The following is a 20,075-nucleotide window of genomic DNA, read 5'->3' as shown; positions in this document are numbered from 1 at the left end:
CTACTGTCTCTCTCTAGCCCCCTCCCCTTTCTCTCTAGCCCTCTGTCTCTAGCCCTTCTCTCTCTCTCGCCCTCCTCTCTCTCTCTAGCCCCTCTCCTCTCTCTAGCCCTCCTGTCACTCCTCTAGCCCTCCTCTCTCTAGCCCCTCTCCTCTAGCCTCTCTCTCTCTCTCTCTCTCTCTCTCTCTCTCTCTCTCTCTCTCTCTCTCTCTCTCACCCTCCTCTCTCTCTAGCCTTACTCTCTCTTTCTAGCTCATCTCGTCTCTCTCTCACCCTCCTCTCTCTCTAGCCCTCCTCTGTCCCTCTAGTCTAGCTCCTCTCTCTCTAGACCTCCTCTCTCTCTCTAGCCCTCCTCTCTCTCTCTCTCCAGCCCTCTTCTCTCTCTCTCTAGCCCTCCTCTCTCTCTCTAGCCCTCCTCTCTCTCTCTCTCTCCAGCCCTCCTCTCTCTAGCCCTCCTCTGTCCCTCTAGCTCCTCTCTCTCTAGACCTCCTCTCTCTCTCTCTCCAGCCCTCCTCTCTCTCTCTCTCCAGCCCTCCTCTCTCTCTCTAGCCCTCCTATGTCTCTCTAGCTCCTCTCGCTCTAGCCATCCTATGTCTCTCTAGCTCCTCCTCTCTCCCTCTAGCCCTCCTATGTCTCTCTAGCTCCTCTCGCTCTAGCCATCCTATGTCTCTCTAGCTCCTCTCGCTCTAGCCATCCTCTCTCTCTCAAGCCCTCCTGTCTCTCTCTAGCCCCTCTCCTCTAGCCCTTCTCTCTCTTTACACAAATACTTTCAGTATCCCTACCCTGTTGTTCTTTCCCTTCAAACTTTACATGCATTGTACCTTTGTTTTAGACGACATGGTATGGCTGATTATATTGTTTTGAGGGCAGTAATGGAGTAACAATCATATCATACTATCATTAAACTGAACGCAGCAATTTCCTTTCCTTTCTGTCGCCAAAGTAAAGGACGTGTTCTGATCTTAATCCATTATTTACTTATCCAGGAATCGCCAGACGAATTAGTCTGGAACCTCTCAACTCATTCCCTAAGGGGTGTCGTCAACGTCTGCAGAACGAAAGGCCTCCACACGCCATTGGATGGACCTGCATCCAATCAGAGCAATTGTCATATCAAACCGCTCCATATAAGATCAACTGTTGTCACGGGCCCGTACGAGGCCAAGTATTTCAAAGGCTGAACACTGAGTAGACGAGTGACCGGGGTGATGAAGTTTGGTAGCATGTTGACTGTTAAGGCTTGGAATAATGTCGTGCTAGACTTTGGCCATAGATGCGATGCTGCATTGACATATTTTCACATGCACTTGCACACACTATAACTCTCCTATTTATTGATTTCTCTGGAGAGGTCCTTTGGTTCAGGTGTGTCAACCGACCATGTCAATGGTTTGTGGAAGGTTTTGTTGAACTTGTTAATCCATGCAACTGTGCTGTGACCTTGTGTTCGATATCCGAGTTTTCGGATATCATTTGACTTCCCAATATTATCTTCGTACTTAGTTTGTCAACAAATGCATGCTTCCGACCACCAGTGATGCGCTTTGCATAATGTTGCATCATCTTCGGTTGAAGGAACTAAGACTAGCAGACAGTTTCTCCAATTTTGAAAGAAGAATATCCCCAGAGCCGTTTACTGTGACATCAGAGAGGGTAGAGATGGACGATGACATGTGACATGAATATTTGCTCGATGCGAGCACTCTTGCTTACCAATCTCAAAATACTGCACTTCAATGTGAATGTAAATTTGCCTGACTTTCTAGTGTGTCTCGGTGCAGTAGCTATGTAATGCTGTCAGCGGAGGTTGTGAAGGTGAAAGTAACGAGGTGAATAATGTATACGGTACTGATGGTTCCAGTCTACTTGCTGTACCCATCTCAAAGTCCCGGAAGAAAAATGTGAGGAACTTGAATCTTTTTGACCATCATCATTTTTTGTGCCTGCAAGCTTGTGCCTGGATGGTCATATAATAGGGAAATAAATGTTTAGTATGCCAATATTGTCACATACAATATTCACTGTAATTAACATTGTTACCAAAGTCACACAATATACGAAGACCATCATCGATAACATTATCACCAACGTACCAAACACAAGCTTAACATCTGGAGTAATTATCTCTCCTATTTAACTCCTACCCAGAAAACAAAAGTTAAAACCATAAATGAAAGAACAATAAACCAACTGTGCCAAAACTATACCTGTCTCTCTATCAATGGCCATGTCATTGAAAGAGTAAAATCAACAAAGTTTTTGGCCTAGTAATTGATGAATGTCACGGGTCCCCGCAATAAGCATTTCTTGCTGCCATCTTTGTTGTTGTAAATGCGTGGTGGGTGTATGTATTATGTTGTGCTCTTATGTATTGTCCTGCACCTAAGCATGAATAAATAATTGTAAAAAAATATAAAATAAAAAAATACTTGCTCCAATGTTACGATAAAATGCGGTTGGAATTGTGCGCACGGATGTTAATCAAGTGATGGTTCTTCGTTTAGGCCTATTTATTTTTTATTTTTCTCAATTGGGGTTAACGTTAAGCACAACACGGCACTTTGTTTGAAATGTGAACTGCTTCATTTGACATGATGATTTTTAAGGGTTTACCAAAGAAAAGTAAAAGTGGCCTCATGGTAAATAGAACGCCGGCCAGAACGTTTGGCAGATTTGTGTGACAGTCCAATATTTTCAATGAAAGGATATGTAAACGTCAAAACATTAGCTTTTTAGAGCCTCATTTGATGAATTGAACTCTTCCAATACATGAACACGTGATCGGCTTCTGCTGCCTCCTGTTTATATAAACATGGATCACACATATATATATATATATATATGTATATATATATATATATATGTTGTATATTAATATCATAAATCTTTCAAAGTGTGACGTTAAATTTCATGTTACCTCCACAACATGTTTTGTTCATGAATAAAGTTCCAAGATTTCCAGAGTAAAATATTGAAGCAAATTTATTTAAATGTTTCTCTTTATTAGGAGTTGAAATCCCTGGACAGTCTTACTTCAATGATTCAACTTCAATAATAGATATTATAGTAGGCCTATACATCAGCAGCTCTATATTGTAATTTTTTATCATTATTCACATTGTAAACTGTTAGTGGTAACGACCTAACGTCACAGGAAGACGCGTTGGTGCTGAGACCATGGCTGAGACTCCTGGGGTCTCATTTATAAAACTGTGCGTGGGATCGTTACTAAAAATGTGCGTACGCCCAGAAGCCAAGTTTTGCGTGCGCCAAAAAAATATTCGGATTTATAAAACACTGCGTACGCACACCTGTACGCAATCTTTGCTTTATAAATCACATACTGACTACAATTGTGCGCAGCTGAATCAGCTTCACGTTCCGCCCTCTACACGCCCCTTTTTAACCATAAATGGTCAATGCAAATGACCTCATGAATGCGATCTGCATATAAAACAGACTCAGATGCCAGTATTATGTCTTGTTGGAAACAATGGCAGGACAGAGAAAAGCCAAAAAAAGAAACTTCACGGAGGTTGAGGTGGAGACACTTGTGGGTGAGGTGGAGGCCCGAAAATAAATTTTGTTCGGCGGTCACGGGATCGGGATCACCAACATTAAAAAACAGAATGAGTGGCAACATGTTGCTGCGGCAGTGAACGCTGTCAGTGGTACGGAGCGCACAGTACCCGAATTGAAAAAGAAGTGGTCCGACATAAAGGTAATTTTTTATTTCCTCACGCACAGCACATGTTTATAATTAATTGCTCAAATGTTACTGGTCGTATAGTGAAGATCGTTAATTACAGGTGGGTGCAAAGCAGAGGCTGTCCTCACACCGCCAGAGCGTGACTGCAACTGGAGGGGGACCCAGTACTCCTGACCTAACACCAATTGACACGAAAGTTGCATCCATAATTGGCACCGCAAGCGTGAGTGGCATCGTGTCCGAAAGGGAAGGAGACGCTGACAACACAGAAGAACAAGGTAAAGCTGATTGCTGTTTTTTATAGATTTATTATCGATCATGTAGGCCTAGTGCAAGCTATTTTGCTTGTGCGTCCTCCAGAGTCAGCGGTCGGTGGGGAGGAGGACGATGATGCCGGCGAGGGGCCCTCGGCCGCAGGTCATCCGGCTGCCCCCACCCCCAGCACCAAGCGTCAGTCCGCTGGTCGGGTCCTCACAGACGCAGTTCTGCAGCTACAGAGGGAAACGATAGATGCAGTCAACAACTTGACTGAGGAGATGAGGCAGATTCGAAATGTTATCACCGAAATTCCCACAATATTAAAAGATACTGTGAAAAAATGAACCTTGAGTCGTCTTCATTTCATAAACGCCGCATGACATCCGCACGTACTCTTGCACCCTGTTGAAATCCGACTTGCCTCGGAGGGGGCTGGCCCTCCGGGTCAAGCTCGGGGGGAGGGAGGTCGGGGGGGAGAGGGATGCCGTTCCTCTGGGACAAATTGTGCAGCACGCCGCAAGCCCTTATAATGCGGCACACTTTGGCAGGCTGGTATAAAAGCCTCCCCCCCGACGCATCCAGAGCGCACCACCGGCACCTCAGGAGGCCGATGGCGCGCTCCACCACTGAACGAGCACGGCCATGGACCTCATTATATCGTTGTTCCTCGGCGCTTTGCGCGTTCAAAACTGGGGTGAGGAGCCAGCGTCTCAGGGGGTATCCACTGTCCCCTGCAATGCAGAAAATCAGTAGTTATGTCAAGAACTACAATGTTACATTCCTCTTTAAAAAAAAAACTCACCTAGAAGCCAGCCATCCCGCCCCGCGCCTGCCTGTAGTCTGTTCCCTACACTACTGTGCGTCAGAATAAAGGAATCATGTGTTGCACCAGGCCAACGTGCCACTATGTTTGTCAAGTTCATATGGGCATCACATATAACTTGAACATTAATAGTGTGCACGTGCTTGCGGTTGACGTAAGCGAACTCATGTTCAGATGGAGCCCTTATAGCAATATGAGTGCAGTCAATTGCGCCGATTACGTTTGGGAAATCGGACATTGCTGCAAATTGCCTTTTAATCTCGGCCTGTTCTTCCACTGTGTAGGGAAACCTTATGTATCGACTGCCCATATGTATGATGCCATTCAGTGGCGTAACAAGGCAAAGACGGGCCCGTATGCAGGATGTTCAAGGCGGGCCCCCCCCCCCCCCCCCCACCAGGGGGCTTTGTTACGATTGTTGACGGGACGGGACGGGACGGGACAGGGGGGGTTCGGAGCGATTGTTGACGGGGGGGGGGGGGGGGGTTCGGAGCGATTGTTGACGGGGGGGGGTATGGAGCGATTATTATTATTTTTTTTATTTTTTTTTGGAGGCCCTGATTGGCCCGGGCCCGTACGCGCCCGCATACCCTGCTTACCGATAGTTACGCCACTGATGCCATTCAAAACGCTGGGCATTAACTGAGGGATGGCTGTGATATACCGGATCTACAGGGTGGAAAACAAACAAAATTAGCACAATTTAAGCAAAAATGCTTAAATGTGAAAGCAGGTTGTAAGATGCAGCTATATGAAACACTTACCTGTCTGCCAATTCCCGTTGGAAACAGCCGGTTGCCAGGAACCCCAAAGTGGTGAGGACCTGCGTCTGCACCGGGATTGCGTGGTACCTACGTGTTGCCCTTTCCAATGCTGGACCCAGTTCAGCACATAGATCCAAGAGCATAGCTCTAGGGAATCTAAAACGGCTCATTAGCCAGTCATCATCATGGGCCAATAAATCGTTATGGTCCCTGAAGACCCTCTCCCTCCGAATCATGCCATTTGCATGGTCCTCCAGCAGTGCCAGCAGTGCCATGGTGCAGCATTACGCACTGGGCTCACCGCTGTATTTATAGGGTTACGGTAATAAGACTGACCGAGAACAGCTTGGTTAATCAGTTTGTAATTACCCACGTAAAATGTTCTTAACCCTCATAGGGTGTTCGTGTTTTTGTTACACAGGAGGTGCTGCTGGGTCTGGTGGACCCATTGCCTTTTAATTCAACATACTCAAGCTTTTTTTTTTAAATACTCACCAGATGGTTACTTCATCCCAATTGCAAGTAATATAAACAACACATATGTTAAATTTGTTCACTTTACCTTTGTTAAATCACATTTATGAATAGAGGTGCCACTCGTTTTTGTTTCTTTTTGCATTAAAATGCAACAAAATAAGGAAATGCCTCATAAAACAGGCATAACTCATGGGAAATAATCAACATCATTAGAAATTGAAACATACTCAACATCTGTCTGAACAACACATTAAAGCCTTTGAACACGGCCATTATACGTATATCAGACAATACCACAAATGAGGGGCAGAGTCTCACTGTGTGTGTATTGCATATGTATTTTTTGCACTGGTTGCATGTATATTGTGTTTTTCTGTCCATCATGGGTCCACACACTTCACAGCGTTTCTTTTTGGCTGACGGGCTGGTCCGCTGCTTGCGGGTTGTTCCTGGGGCTGGCTGCTTGCGGGTTGTTCCTGGGCCTGGCTGCTCGCGGGTTGTTCCTGGGGCTGGCTGCTTGCGGGTTGTTCCTGGGCCTGGCTGCTCGCGGGTTGTTCCAGGGGCTGGCTGCTCGCGGGTTGTTCCTGGGGCTGGCTGCTTGCGGGTTGTTCCTGGGGCTGGCTGCTTGCGGGTTGTTCCTGGGGCTGGCTGCTTGCGGGTTGGTCCTGGGGTTGGCTGCTCGCGGGTTGGTCCTGGGGTTGGCTGCTCGCGGGCTGGTCCTGGCTGCTCACGGGATGGTCCTGGGGCTGGCTGCTTGCGGGTTGTTCCTGGGGCTGGCTGCTTGCGGGTTGGTCCTGGGGTTGGCTGCTCGCGGGTTGGTCCTGGGGTTGGCTGCTCGCGGGCTGGTCCTGGCTGCTCACGGGATGGTCCTGGGGCTGGCTGCTTGCGGGCTGGTCCTGCCTGCTCACGGGATGGTCCTGGGGCTTGCTGCTCGCAGGCTTGTCCTGGCTGCTGAAGGGCTAGTCCTGAGGCTCTTTTACGTTTTGGAGCTGGCTGATGCTCATCCTCCTCTTCAAACTCTGAAATGTTATCCTCACTTTCTGAAACTATTTCCTCTGCATCACCATCAAAACCCTCTGTCTCTTCAAATATCAGCTGTAAGGCAGTCTGAACAGAGAATTGCTTTGCCATCTTGATCAGTTGTGGTATGGAACCACGCTGACAGAGCTTTTTTATAGTGTCAGGTCCCCAAGCTTGATAGTGTTGGGTGCTCCAATTTTGCAACCTTGTGCGGGAACAGTGGGTGCACACTGTGGGTGCTCACACCAAGGGCCCATTCACCTGCTTTACTCTTTCCCCCTCTCTCTTTCCCCCCCTCTCTCTCACACACACACACACACACACACACACACACACACACACACACACACACACACACACACACACACACACACACACACACACACACACACACACACACAGAGAGAGAGGAAGAAGGGAAAATGAGGGTGCACAGAACCTATGATTTCCACACTTAAACTAGCTCCGGGTCCACTGGACCCGAACACCCTGTGTGTAATATAAATGTGATGGGGGGGTATACAGGGGGGGGTCATTGAAAATGTTTTCTGATTCATGTTCCTCACAGAAAATGAGCCAAAGCCAATGAATCTTAGTTCAAAATAATAATTATTTGTATCACTTTTATAAAGCTAAAAACTGAAAACGGGTCCCACAGACCCGAACACCTTATAAGGGTTAAATATAACCCCTTTTGAATGCCTGATTTGTCGTGAAAAGCATCAAGAGGAACGGACTATAATATAACGATTGTGATGAGGGTGTGGCTTGATTTTCCACACTTGGGATTTAATTGACATTTGATTTTGATTATGTGTTTACCGTGTCACATAAAAATATTATGTTATTGACACATGTTGGACAGATGCTTTATTCCATGCAGTCGCGCCGTCCTCTCCTCCTCCTGCGATCCGGGAGTGGACAGTATGGAGTGACGGGATTAAATAGGCCTATAGAGAATTTTAATTTTAATTTAGATTCTAAGGAGATGTTTCTGGAGTTATAACTGAGAAATAACGCAGTTGGCTAAAATTATTCTTATTAGGCCCTACTATGATTTAACACATGATACGGGTTGAAATTCAATTTATGAAGGGGGATGATAAAACATAATCGTTCTACTCCCTCTACATTTCTTTAGTCTGACTTCAGTTCACCACCACACCATCTGTGTCGCCAAATCTCCTTTTCCTCCAAACCATGCGTACGTATGGGTCAGAGTTTGCTTAGGGCTGCGCACATTCTCGTACGTGACTTTCCACGCCAAGGTTGTGATCTATAAAAAACTAACTTGACGGAAGAATGTGCGCAGCCCTAAGCAAAAAGGAGAATTGGCGACACAGACGGTGTGGTGGTGAAGTGAACTGAAGTCAGACAGAATAATTGTAGAGTGAGAAGAACGATTATGTTTTATCATCGCCCTTCAAAAGTTTAAATTCAAACGGTATCATGCGTTAAATCTATGTAATCAGAATAATTTAAGTCAACTGCGTTATTTCTCAGTTATAACTCCAGAAACATCTCCTTAGAATAGAAATGAAAAAAAAAAATCTCTCCCGTCACTCCATACTGCCCACTGACGGCGCGACTGCATGGAATAAAGCATCTGTCCAACATGTGTCAATAACATAATATTTTTATAAACACATAATCAAATGTCAATGAAATCCCAAGTGTGGGAAACCAAGCCACATACACCTCATCACAATCGTTATATTATTTTCCGTTCCTCTTGATTCATGGCAAATCAGGCATTAAAAAGGGGTTATGTTCAAAAACATTTTACGTGGGTGATTACAAACTGATTATCCAAGGTGTTCTCGGTCAGTCTTATTACCTTAACCCTATAAATACAGCAGTGAGCCCCGTGCGTAATGCTGCACCATAGCAATGCTGGCACTGCTGGAGGACCATGCAGGAAGGATTCGGAGGGAGAGGGTCTTCAGGGACCATAACGATTTATTGGTACATAAAAATATGTACCTTTATGTCAGACCACTTATTTTTTAATCCTGGGACTGTGCGCTCCGTGCCACTGACAGCGACATGTTGCCACTCACTCTGCTTTTTGTTGTTAGTGATCCCAATCCCGTGACCGCCGAACAAAACTACTTTTCGGGCCTCCACCTCACCCACAAGTGTCTCCACTTCAACCTCCACGAAATTTCGCTTTTTTGCTTTTCTCAGTCCTTCTGCCATTGTTGCCGACAAGACATAATACTTGCATCTGAGTCTGTTCTATATGCAGATCGCATTCATGAAATCGTTTGCATTGACCATTTATGGTTAAAAAGGGGCGTGTACAGGGCGGAACGTGAAGCTGATTCAGCTGCGCATACTTGTAGGCACTCTGTGATTTATAAAGCAAAGATTGCTTATATTAGAGGTGTGCGTACGCAAGGTTTTTCTAAGTCTGAATATTTTTTTGGCGAACGCAAAACTTGTTACTTTTTGTAACGATCCCACGCACAGATTTATAAATGAGACCCCAGATGATGTGTTTTTTTGCCCTGAGCTAGAACTGCGGGGCAATGTGTTTGTTCATGACACTAAATTGGGGTGACCGCTGTGGGCCGGGGCCCTTCCCGTTTGAGTAACAATGACGAGAGCCCCCGCTTTATCTTCCATCTCCCTCTTCAAAGTGGGGCTAAGGGGCCCTGCTGTGAGCCACAGGATGATCTGCTGCTGATGCTTCCAGGTCAGGGTTATTTTGGGTTCCTGAATTATTTGTTTTATTTTTTTATATGGGAGAGGAATATCTTCATGTATTTTGAATGTAAATTATACATTTCAATACAACTTTAAAGAGCAAACTGATTCAGAAAAGCTGGGATTCAACCTATTTGTATACAAGGTGGGACCTGTGGAGCTCATGAATAAATTTCAGTTGGTTAATAATCAACTATGGATTCAAAGTAATTTTGATGGATGTGAGATGGGAGTTGTGACATTTTAGTATTGTGTATTGCCAGTGTATTGAAGAAAATACACTTCATTTCAAATGGCTTACAATACAAGGGCTTTAACAGGGAAGTGCTCAGAGAATATTGCCTATATTATAACTACCTAGCCTACCCTTCATGCCTTGGCTTAATCTGACCACTCAGGGCATTTCAATGGCGGGTTCAGGGAACTGAACACAGTATCATAGCTCCATCAGGACCAGGAACACGGCTGTATCATAGCTCCATCAGGACCAGGAACACAGCTGTACCAGGACCATGAACACAGCTGTATCATAGCTCCATCAGGACCTCTCCCCAGCCTTCTCCCTTTCTCTCATCTGAACACTCCCTCCCTCCTCCCCCCTCCGACCCTCCCCCCCCCCCATCCCTCCCTCGCTTAGTCTTGTTTCGGTCTGCAGTGTTCTGTTCTTCTGCTCTCTGTTCAATATTGACATGCCTGCCTCTTTCAACACGGTTGTAGTCAACCATGTTTAACTGAATTATAGTTGTGATAAAATACCTTTTTAATATCGCTGTTGTGATAGAACTGTGAAAAAGTTGTATTTTTTGATTATATCTGTAGTGGTATTACATCGTATTTATGTTGTGTTGTGATAAAATAGTATTTATTTCAAAGACACAAGTACAGAAGAGAAAAACAGCTTATTGTGATACAAACAAAGTAGTATTTACACATGGGAGTAAATCCAAGTGTTCTCAGAGTTCTACTCCCAAAGGGGATTTACACAATATGTGTTGAAGGGACAGGACCCCCATGCACATGATATAATCATACAAACACTGATTAAAAAGTACAAAACACTACACGACATGATATATTCATACAATCACACACTGATGCGAATAAGAAAACCCTACATAATGATAGATTAAAAAGCATATAAGCGTCTTTTATAGGTGAAATATAGGCAACAATGCTGTTATTAATGTGATTTATATGTGATTTATACTTTATATGCAATGAGGTAACGTGGAGTGAGATGTTTTTTATAACACTTTGCATCATGGTGCAGCATATATATATATATATATATATATATATATATATATATATATATATATATATATATATATATATATATATATATATATATATATATGTGTATACATATATATGCATATATACGTACATACATATATACACATAGCCTGCACAGTAGATCTGTCTAGTATCTATTATACCAGAAGTAGTAAAACTAATAGTACTATTATACTCAGTGCTAGGTGTTTTATGTGATTACTCCTGTTGCAGAGCTTTCTTTTGTACGGAAAATCTAGAATATCTATTTCCTTTACATCTAGGCTACATTATCTCAATCTCTCTCTGAATCTAGACCATGGAGACCAATGACTCAATGCTGAACATGATCAGATAGATCAGCAATCTATCAAATATAATCTATCAAATATAATCTATAAGGTACGTATAAACAGATTGCATTGGAAGCTGAAGGCTACACATGTTTGCGACAAGAGCCGCTAATACATAGAGAAATGAGCACTACTACCTGACAGATATACTAATGCAAGTAGTACTAACATTACAAAAGTGCTAGCCGATAATACTACTAGCCAATAGAACTAATAGGCAACCGTCCTACTAGCCAATAGTACTACTAACCATTAGTATTACCAGCCAACAGTTCGTACTACTAGCTTACTTAGAGAAGTAATAGCCAACAGTAGTACTAACCAGTCGTCATATCCTGTATAATTTGGTCACTTAGCAACAGTGTCCTCATTTGCAGGTTAGTTGTTTCCTCTAGTGATTTGGTTATTTTCAGTAACTGGCGCTATAAAGTGGCACATTTTGCTAAACTACAACTAAAAGCATATTTGGAGGGACTTCCTGTTAGAACCAGAACATAGAAAAACATAGAAACACTTTTGGTAACATACATGAAATGTAAAATGATGAAAAATATACAATAATATACAGAGAAAGCTTTCGTTGGATTCATGCATATAATGTGAAAAGCTAGCTTGAGTGGCCGTTACGTTTGCAAACGTGCGAAAGGGCTGACAAAATACACCTCAGGCCAATCAATCAATCGCAAAGTAAATACACAACTTTAGATCAGCACAAAGTAACTGACTCGCTCAGAATAAACAGAACATAGTTTTACTGTTAAAACATTTAGGTTTGGGACAATCAAACTCCAGCTATGGGCAATGGCATCATAACCCCACCCGTAGGTGATGAAATCACAACTCCACCCAAGGCTAATGACATTAGAACTCAACCCGATGTTTAAGACATTACAGGCTCTCCTGTTGGTTATGAAATCCCCACCACCACCAGGTGGTCTAAGTGTCTGGGGATTGTGTTTGTGCACACATTCAAATGAATATGAATATCAATGGCTGGGGGGGAAGAAGTACAATGTACTGTTTAAAGGTCATTTTTTAAACTCAGATCAGAAACACTGAATCGAGGGACTGACACACCTGAGACCTTGTTCAAACATCAATGTGATGTTACAACACTGTTGGTGTGTGCTAGGCTGAAAGCTCTACCATCTCTCTCTCTCTCTCTCTCTCTCTCTCTCTCTCTCTCTCTCTCTCTCGCGCTATTCGCTCTCCCCCCTCTCTCTTTCTCTCTCTCTCTCTCTCTCTCTCTCTCTGCAGAGTGCGTAGAGTCCAGTTGACAAAACTCTAATGCACGTATCAAGACACCATACTCTGATGTGCGTATCCAGACACCATACTCTGATGTACGTATCCAGGCACCATACTCTAATGTGCGTATCCAGACACCATACTCTGATGTGCGTATCCAGACACCATACTCTGATGTACGTATCCAGGCATCATACTCTGATGTACGTATCTAGACACCATACTCTAATTATCCTATGTACTTCTTAAACATCGTTTTTTTGGGTCCCGAAACTGGTGGTCATCCGGTCAGAGGCGGGTCACAGCCTGTCCATGCACAATAAACTCTGAGCACACCAGAATTGGTGAACCTCTTAATGAGACGGATCGGATGTTGTCTGGGTATTCTGAGTGTGCTGTGGTCGGCCCAAATTGTCTTTGGGCTCCCGAGCTGAAAGATCTGAAACAGCCCTGCCTTATAGTACGCCTGTATGCAGACGACACCCTATTGAATACTTGTATTCAGTAATGCCCAGTTTCCTTTGACGCTTCTTCACAGTCAGACATTTAAATAAAAGTCAGTCTTTATCTTCTCACAAAAAAAACATCAGAAAAAACTGTTCTCTTGTGGACAAAAATTGCTGGTATAGATGAGAGGAAGAACATGGGTGGAGGGTCGACGTCAAGGCCCACTTCCAATAACAATTCAGGAGTCCGTTACTGTGAAGATAAAAGCCTTGTTGCCTTGATGCACTATGGGTAGTGCAGTTTGAGGTGAGGTGAAACTCAACACTCTCAACAGTTGTTTATACAGTTCAGCTTCTGCCTACTGGAAATCCTGCTTCTACTGGACCATGCATTGTGGGGGATGTAGTTTGAACCAGCAAAGAGAACTGCAGTGGTTCAGACGGACAGAGGACGGATCCAATCTAAACGGACGGAGAGAGAGAGGGATGAGTGGAACAGACAGAGAGAGAGGGATGAGTGGAACAGACAGAGAGAGGGATGAGTGCAACAGACAGAGAGAGAGGGATGAGTGCAACAGACAGAGAGAGGGATGAGTGGAACAGAGAGAGAGAGAGAGGGATGAGTGCAACAGACAGAGAGAGGGATGAGTGGAACAGAGAGAGAGAGAGAGGGATGAGTGCAACAGACAGAGAGAGGGATGAGTGGAACAGAGAGAGAGAGAGAGGGATGAGTGCAACAGACAGAGAGAGGGATGAGTGGAACAGACAGTGAGAGGGATGAGTGGAACAGACAGTGACAGAGAGGGATGAGTGGAACACAGTGAGAGAGAGGGATGAATTGAACAGAGAGAGAGCGGGAAGAGTGGAACAGACAGAGAGAGAGGGATTGGCAAAGATTCTGCATTCTGTTATCATTCGGTTTCTAGTTCATAGTACTGTTATATTGTGGCCAATGTTCCCAGTAACATGACGAATCTGAATCTGTGTGTGTTGGTCTTTGTGTTGCTCTTACCCTACAGAGGGATGGCCTTCATCTTGAGCATGGAGCTCACTTCCTGTTTGGTCACATGACGATCCCTCTGGTCCCTCTGCCTCAAACTGTGAATGACAGCACCATGAAAACATGTTATTCAGAAAAGCACACTGATAAATACAATGCTCCACTCTGTATTAATTTGTATTACAGTGAGTAACAGGGGTCTCAAACTGCTAAATGGAATGGTTCTGCACTGGTTTTACAGGCTGAAATCAGAAAAATCCATCCGATTTTGGCCCTCTCCTCAGGATGTAGGTTGTGTCCCGATGGTGTGTGAACACCGTGCGTCATCAGACGGCACGGAGCCCTGAGTCTCCACAGAGACTGGCCACAATTTGATCGGTAGATATTTTATAATAATGACGGTATATTATACCTATAGTCTCTATATTATAGTGTTTGAGGCTAATAGTATCCTACAGTTCAATTTAAATTGAATGGATCGACGCACACACACAGTGTGGTCCTTTGGTGGAAAGGTGATTTGTTTGTAGAGGCATTTGTTATGAAGCGGTGGTGCATCTGTCGGAAACCCAACAGATTATTTCTGTTGAGTCTAAACCTCCCAAAAGCCACAGAAATTACGACAATCAGTGGTCAATGTGTTTGACGATGTGAACTCTAAGGCGAGGACAGTGCTACATAATACACATTGGAACGCCTGGTTCCCCAAGTGTCACACAATGACTGTGATTTGCAGAAACTGCCACATTGAATATCCTTATCAGCGATCTAATAGTGGGAAACATTGGCCAATGTCCAGCGTGTGTATGTGTGTGTGTTTGTGTTTGTGCATGCGTGTGTGTGTTTCTCACCACATGACCACGGTGAGGGAGAGGATGATGATGAAGATGACGATGGAGAAGATAACCAATAGAATGACCAAACTGAGTTTCTCTTCTTCCCCTGCTGCATCGTCAACAGACAGACACACACAGACACGCACACACACACACACACACAGTCACACGCATACAGAAACACAGTCACACAGAAACACAGTCACACACACACACAGACACACACACACACACACGCACACAGTCAGACAAACCCCTTGCATATTATTATTTTTTTGTCATACTTTGATGTTTTTGAGTAAATTATTTTGCAGTATTAATGTGTCTTGGGTTTCGTCTTACCTCTGTTCTTACTGGTGATGGTCTCGGTCTCATCTGGATACACTTCAGTGGGGGGTGTTCCTCCTGAGACATCAGGCTGCTCTGTTCCTGGGGCTGGACACACACACACACACACACACACACACACACACACATAAATACAAATCCAAACACACACACACACCACTATTATAGAGAACAGTATTTGGGTGAGTTGTTAAGATATTGTGATAAATCAACAAAATGATTACCTTCCCAAGGCCGGGCCAGGATCAGGGGACTCCAGTCGCTCCAGTGGCTGTCGGCGTTAGGCTCGTCCTGGGCTCGGACCTGCACCTCGTGGAGGTAGCCCTCCAGCGCATCATGGACCACTACATTAGTCCCCATGGACTCAATCTGAAGACACACACACACACATTAATATACCTACTTGTCTCTCCGTCTGTGCCTGTCTATCTGCTGTGTTTGTCTACCCGTCTGTCTGTCTGTGCCTGTCTCTCTGCCTGTGTTTGTCTACCTATCGGTCTGTGCCTGTCTCTCTGCCTGTGTTCGTCTACCTATCGGTCTGTGCCTGTCTGTCTGCCTGTGTTGGTCTACCTGTTCCTTCTGTCTGTCCCCCTGCCTGTCTGTCTGCATGTGTGTGTCTCTTTACCTGTCTGTCTTCCTACGTGTCTTTCTGTCTGTCTGTCTACCTATGTGTGTGTGTGTGTGTGTGTGTGTGTGCGTGCGTGCGTGCGTGCGTGCGTGCGTGCGTGCGTGCGTGCGTGCGTGCGTGCGTGCGTGCGTGCGTGCGTGCGTGCGTGCGTGCGTGCGTGCGTGCGTGCGTGCGTGCGTGCGTGCGTGCGTGCGTGCGTGCGTGCGTGCGTGCGTGCGTGCGTGCGTGCGTGCGTGCGTGCGTGCGTGCGTGCGTGCGTGCGTGCGTGCGTGCGTGCGTGCGTGCGTGCGTGCGTGCGTGCGTGCGTGCGTGCGTGCGTGCGTGCGTGCGTGCGTGCGTGCGTGCGTGCGTGCGTGCGTGCGTGCGTGCGTGCGTGCGTGCGTGCGTGCGTGCGTGCGTGCGTGCGTGCGTGCGTGCGTGCGTGCGTGCGTGCGTGTGTGTGTGTACCTGTGCCCAGTGTGTGGAGCCGTGGGGCCTGTATCTGATCTGGAAGAGCAGGGGGAAGAAGTCCAGCTGTGGCCAGGAGTGCGGGTACCGCCAGGACACGTTCAGGTGGGTGGGGAAGCTGGACCGGGCCGTCACCACCAGTTCCGCCGGAGGGTCCGGCTTCACTGTGGGATGGAGCCAGAGAGGTGAACACGGGGGGCTGCTAGAGGCCCCCTTCCACTGACACGTCTGGCTGCTGCGCCCAGCCAAACAATGCCCCATTGATCTGCTTGGTTCCATTACCAGTGTAAACGTTAGAGCTGTGCCAAGTCGCGGCCGGAGGTGGACCATCTCGCACACCGCAGTGATTTGAGTGTGGAAAAACTAATGTCACACCTGTGACGAAGACCTGGTTCAACAGGAGAACGCTGATGACGCAGCACGTGGATTAAAAGGTGCAGGGGAAAAAAACTATTTATTTAAACACACAAAACAAAAGGAGGACATGAATGGATTTGGCCGTAGAATTGCTCATTTAAGGTTTTTGCAGCTGGCTGGAAGCAGCTGAGTAGCCATTAACGGATCAGTTTGCCAATCTGTGATGCGTCTCTTTTGGCTGCTCGCCAGTTGGCGTAGGGGTTGAACGGAGCTGTAGCCCGTATGCCTCTGGAGATATCAGATTTGGCAAACGGTTAAGGTCCAAAACTGATTGGATGACTCCTCCATTGCTGAATATGCCTCTAAGCACCGTGGCAGTGCACATTTCTGTAAGATGAGTCTTTTTCTAAAGACTAGACATTGGACAATATTTCACACTTTTAGATCGGAGTTATTAATATTCAAATCATTTTGGAGGACAACGTGTGGCACTTGGAAATATATTTGAATAATTTTCCAATGTGTAAAAAATACAAGAAACATTGATCTAACTGAATCCCTCCTTGCGGATATAATGGTGTCTATTCCATTCGTCTGAAACAATCGTCTTGAATGCTGGGTCCAACTGATCCCGGAACTAATAAGGGTGACAACATGGTCTCACAGGAATCCGTGAAATGACTACGGTCGGATGCTTAACTCGAAATCCGTGGCCACATCACGGAAACACGCCGATATCCGTGTGTGAGCCACGGAATAACAGTGTCATTTACTTGCATTGGAGCAAATTCCGTAGCCACATCACGGACAATTGAAGTGATTCCGTCAGACCACCACGGATTTTGAGTTAAGCCCTCACTGTGGTCAAATGTGGCGCACACACAGATTGAAACGGGAGCACACACACAGATTGAAACGGGAATCTGTGTGTGTGCCATGGAATATCATTGTCATTTACTTGCATTGGAGCAACTTCCGTGGACACAACAAGGACAATTTAAGTGTTTCAGTGAGACCACCCCGGGTTTTGAGTTAAGCCCCCGTGGTCGACTCGCTCGTTGAAACGGGGATCCGTGCGTGAGCCACGGAACATCAGCGTCATTAACTTGCATTGGAGCGAATTCCGTGGCCACATCACGGATATCGGCGTGTTTCCGTGATGTGTCCACGGATTTCGAGTTATTTGTCCGTAGTCATTTCACGCATTCCTGTGAGACCAGGTTGAAGGGTGAAATACGGCAATTTTTTTCATAAAGCCCGTTGGGTGTTGAGGTGCTGTAGTAAGTGCAGCCACCTTACATTTAAAGGATTTTGCGCACACTTTTATCCACAGAGACAACCGTTCATAGACAAACTCACATACCGATGGCGGTGTCGACCATACAAAGCAACAGCCAGCTTGTCAGGAGCAGTCAGGGCGAGGCGTCTTGCTCAGAGACACCTCGACACGCTAGGAGGAGTCAGAAATCGAACTAGCAACCTTCCAGTACCAGTTGATATGTGTGTGTGTGTGCGTGCATGTGTTTGTGTGTGTGTGTGCGTGTGCGTGTGCCTTACAGAGCTTATGCAGTTGGATGGTCTGCCTGGTGAGCGCTGCTCCCAGGGGGTTGACCTCGGTGATGTTCAGCCGATGGTTGAGCTGCCAGAAATGGGGATGCGCGATGTCACAGTGGTGGTTGGTGGAATCCACCACACACAGTTTCCACGAAGAATTTTCCCTGGTGGAGAGGAGAGGGGCCGAGTTCACGGTAAGTTAAGGGTTAGGGAGAGGAGGGGACCGAGTTCAGGGTAAGTTAAAGGTCCCATAGCATGAAAATCTTACTTTATGAGGTTTTCTAACATTAATATGAGTTCCCCTAGCCTGCCTATGGTCCCCAAGTGGCTAAAACTTGCGCTCGGTGTAAAACGAGCACTAGCCATCCTGCTTGCCTTTGAAAAAAGTGGAAGCTCAAGTGGGCTGATTTAGAATGTGGCCCGATATGTCTTCATGAGGGGCCAAGTTACCTCCCCTTTTTCTGCCTTGCCCGCCCAGAGAATTTGGCCCGCCAATGAGACAATGAGCTACGGCGTGTGTGCGTGTGTGATTACACACACTGTAACGCAAAGGTTGTACACTTCTTTGTTATTTGGATAACCGTTCTGCTGTTGGTGTAATGGCGTATAACACGTCGGTTATTTGACGTCTCTGGTATTTCCACAACAAGACTGTAGTTGGAGTTATCTCAGCCATGGTTGAGAAGGAATTGGGGGAAAGGAACTTTGGCTTTGACTCTCTGAAGCACATGAACCATGACATGGAGGACAAAGGGATTGTTGCCCGCGATTGTCTCCCGCTTGAGCCCCGCTTCCCGCTGCCGAGGGACCACCGCCTTGGCACTGCCCTCTGCAGGAGGCGGTGGTGCCTCAGCGCTGACCGCTGCCCGCTGCCGAGGCGGTGGGCCCTTTGCAGCGAGGCTCCGGCGGGAGACGATAGCGGTCAACAATCGCAGGCAACAATCTCTTTCTCCTCCATGTCGTGGTTCAGTCTAATTCAGATTGATTTGGACGTGGAGGAACCAGAGCGGTCGGAGAACCCGACGCAGTCGTTTGAGATTCATAATATCGTCTGGAGGCGCACATAGCTTTTGGCCGGGATAATATATATTCTATTATATAGATATCTATACATAATATGATATTATTTAGATATACAGCTCCAGCACTCCCACCGGAGCATCCAGAGTGTTCTAGAATATATACAGAACAAGGCCAAAGGCTGTGTGCGCCTCACCATGCGATACATCCAATGTAAACAGAGTGCATGGTACCGTGGCCGCAAGCTGCTCAGGGCCACACCCCCACCCTCCTCCTTGACCCGCCTCTCTCCTCCTCATTTGCATTAAAGCTACAGACACCGAAACGGCGTGTTTGGGGAAAGCTCAATGTGCGATTGGCTCGTAGTGGCTGTAATTCTGCACCACGGCTCAATTTCGGGAACGTCTTCAAATACTGTGTTAGGAGCCCACTAATATCTATATTAAAGCATCAATAAAGTAGCATGCCATGAGACCTTTAAGGGATAGGGACAGGAGAGGGACAGACAGGGTAAGTTAAGGGTGAGGGCATATTAACGCTATGTACGCCACATTTACGTACCGCGGTACACCTCTGTAACCGCACCGAAGTGCCTGTAACGTGACGGTTCGGTACAAATACGTGTACCGTTACACCCCTAGAGTTAACGTTTGTCAATTGAGTAGGTCCAGACTCTGTGCAAATGAAATGAAGTACGAGAGTCTGGTAGGACCAGGCTACAGGAGAGGGACATGGTTTCTGAATCCTGAAAGGCTATATATTAACTAAAGTTAATATATAGTTAGCTAAGGGCTGTTTAAGGACT

General features: G+C 45.9%; 1 protein-coding gene and 1 long non-coding RNA gene across 8 annotated transcripts in view; one reads left to right on the top strand and one right to left on the bottom strand.

Moving 5' to 3' along the window:
- Positions 1 to 3,171: 3,171 nt before the first annotated feature.
- Positions 3,172 to 4,310, top strand: LOC132447940 (uncharacterized). The gene is made up of 2 exons (XR_009523267.1): positions 3,172 to 3,985; positions 4,068 to 4,310. It is a non-coding gene; the product is annotated as an uncharacterized LOC132447940 (long non-coding RNA).
- Positions 4,311 to 10,592: 6,282 nt separating this feature from the next.
- The window catches only part of il11ra (interleukin 11 receptor, alpha), a 35,404-nt gene continuing 25,921 nt past the window's right edge, over positions 10,593 to 20,075 (bottom strand). Inside the window, exons 6-13 of one of the 7 annotated variants that reach the window (XR_009523266.1) lie at positions 18,254 to 18,414; positions 16,340 to 16,503; positions 15,489 to 15,633; positions 15,260 to 15,351; positions 14,932 to 15,035; positions 14,093 to 14,178; positions 11,582 to 13,542; positions 10,593 to 11,535 (exon numbers count right to left, since the gene is read on the bottom strand). Coding sequence is in view for 6 of the 7 variants with exons in the window: in XM_060038969.1 (XP_059894952.1) it covers positions 14,094 to 14,178; positions 14,932 to 15,035; positions 15,260 to 15,351; positions 15,489 to 15,633; positions 16,340 to 16,503; positions 18,254 to 18,414 (751 nt within the window). In the remaining variant the exon portion in view is untranslated. Of the gene's footprint in view, positions 13,543 to 14,092; positions 14,179 to 14,931; positions 15,036 to 15,258; positions 15,352 to 15,488; positions 15,634 to 16,339; positions 16,504 to 18,253; positions 18,415 to 20,075 lie in introns of all 7 variants that reach the window. The other 6 variants (XM_060038972.1, XM_060038975.1, XM_060038969.1 and 3 more) reach the window with 6 other exon arrangements.

The sequence above is a fragment of the Gadus macrocephalus genome, chromosome 19 (assembly GCF_031168955.1).
Source record: "Gadus macrocephalus chromosome 19, ASM3116895v1".
Lineage (NCBI taxonomy): Eukaryota > Metazoa > Chordata > Actinopteri > Gadiformes > Gadidae > Gadus > Gadus macrocephalus.
The sequence above is the reverse complement of the archived record's forward strand: the minus strand, read 5'-3'. Positions and strand labels throughout refer to the sequence as shown.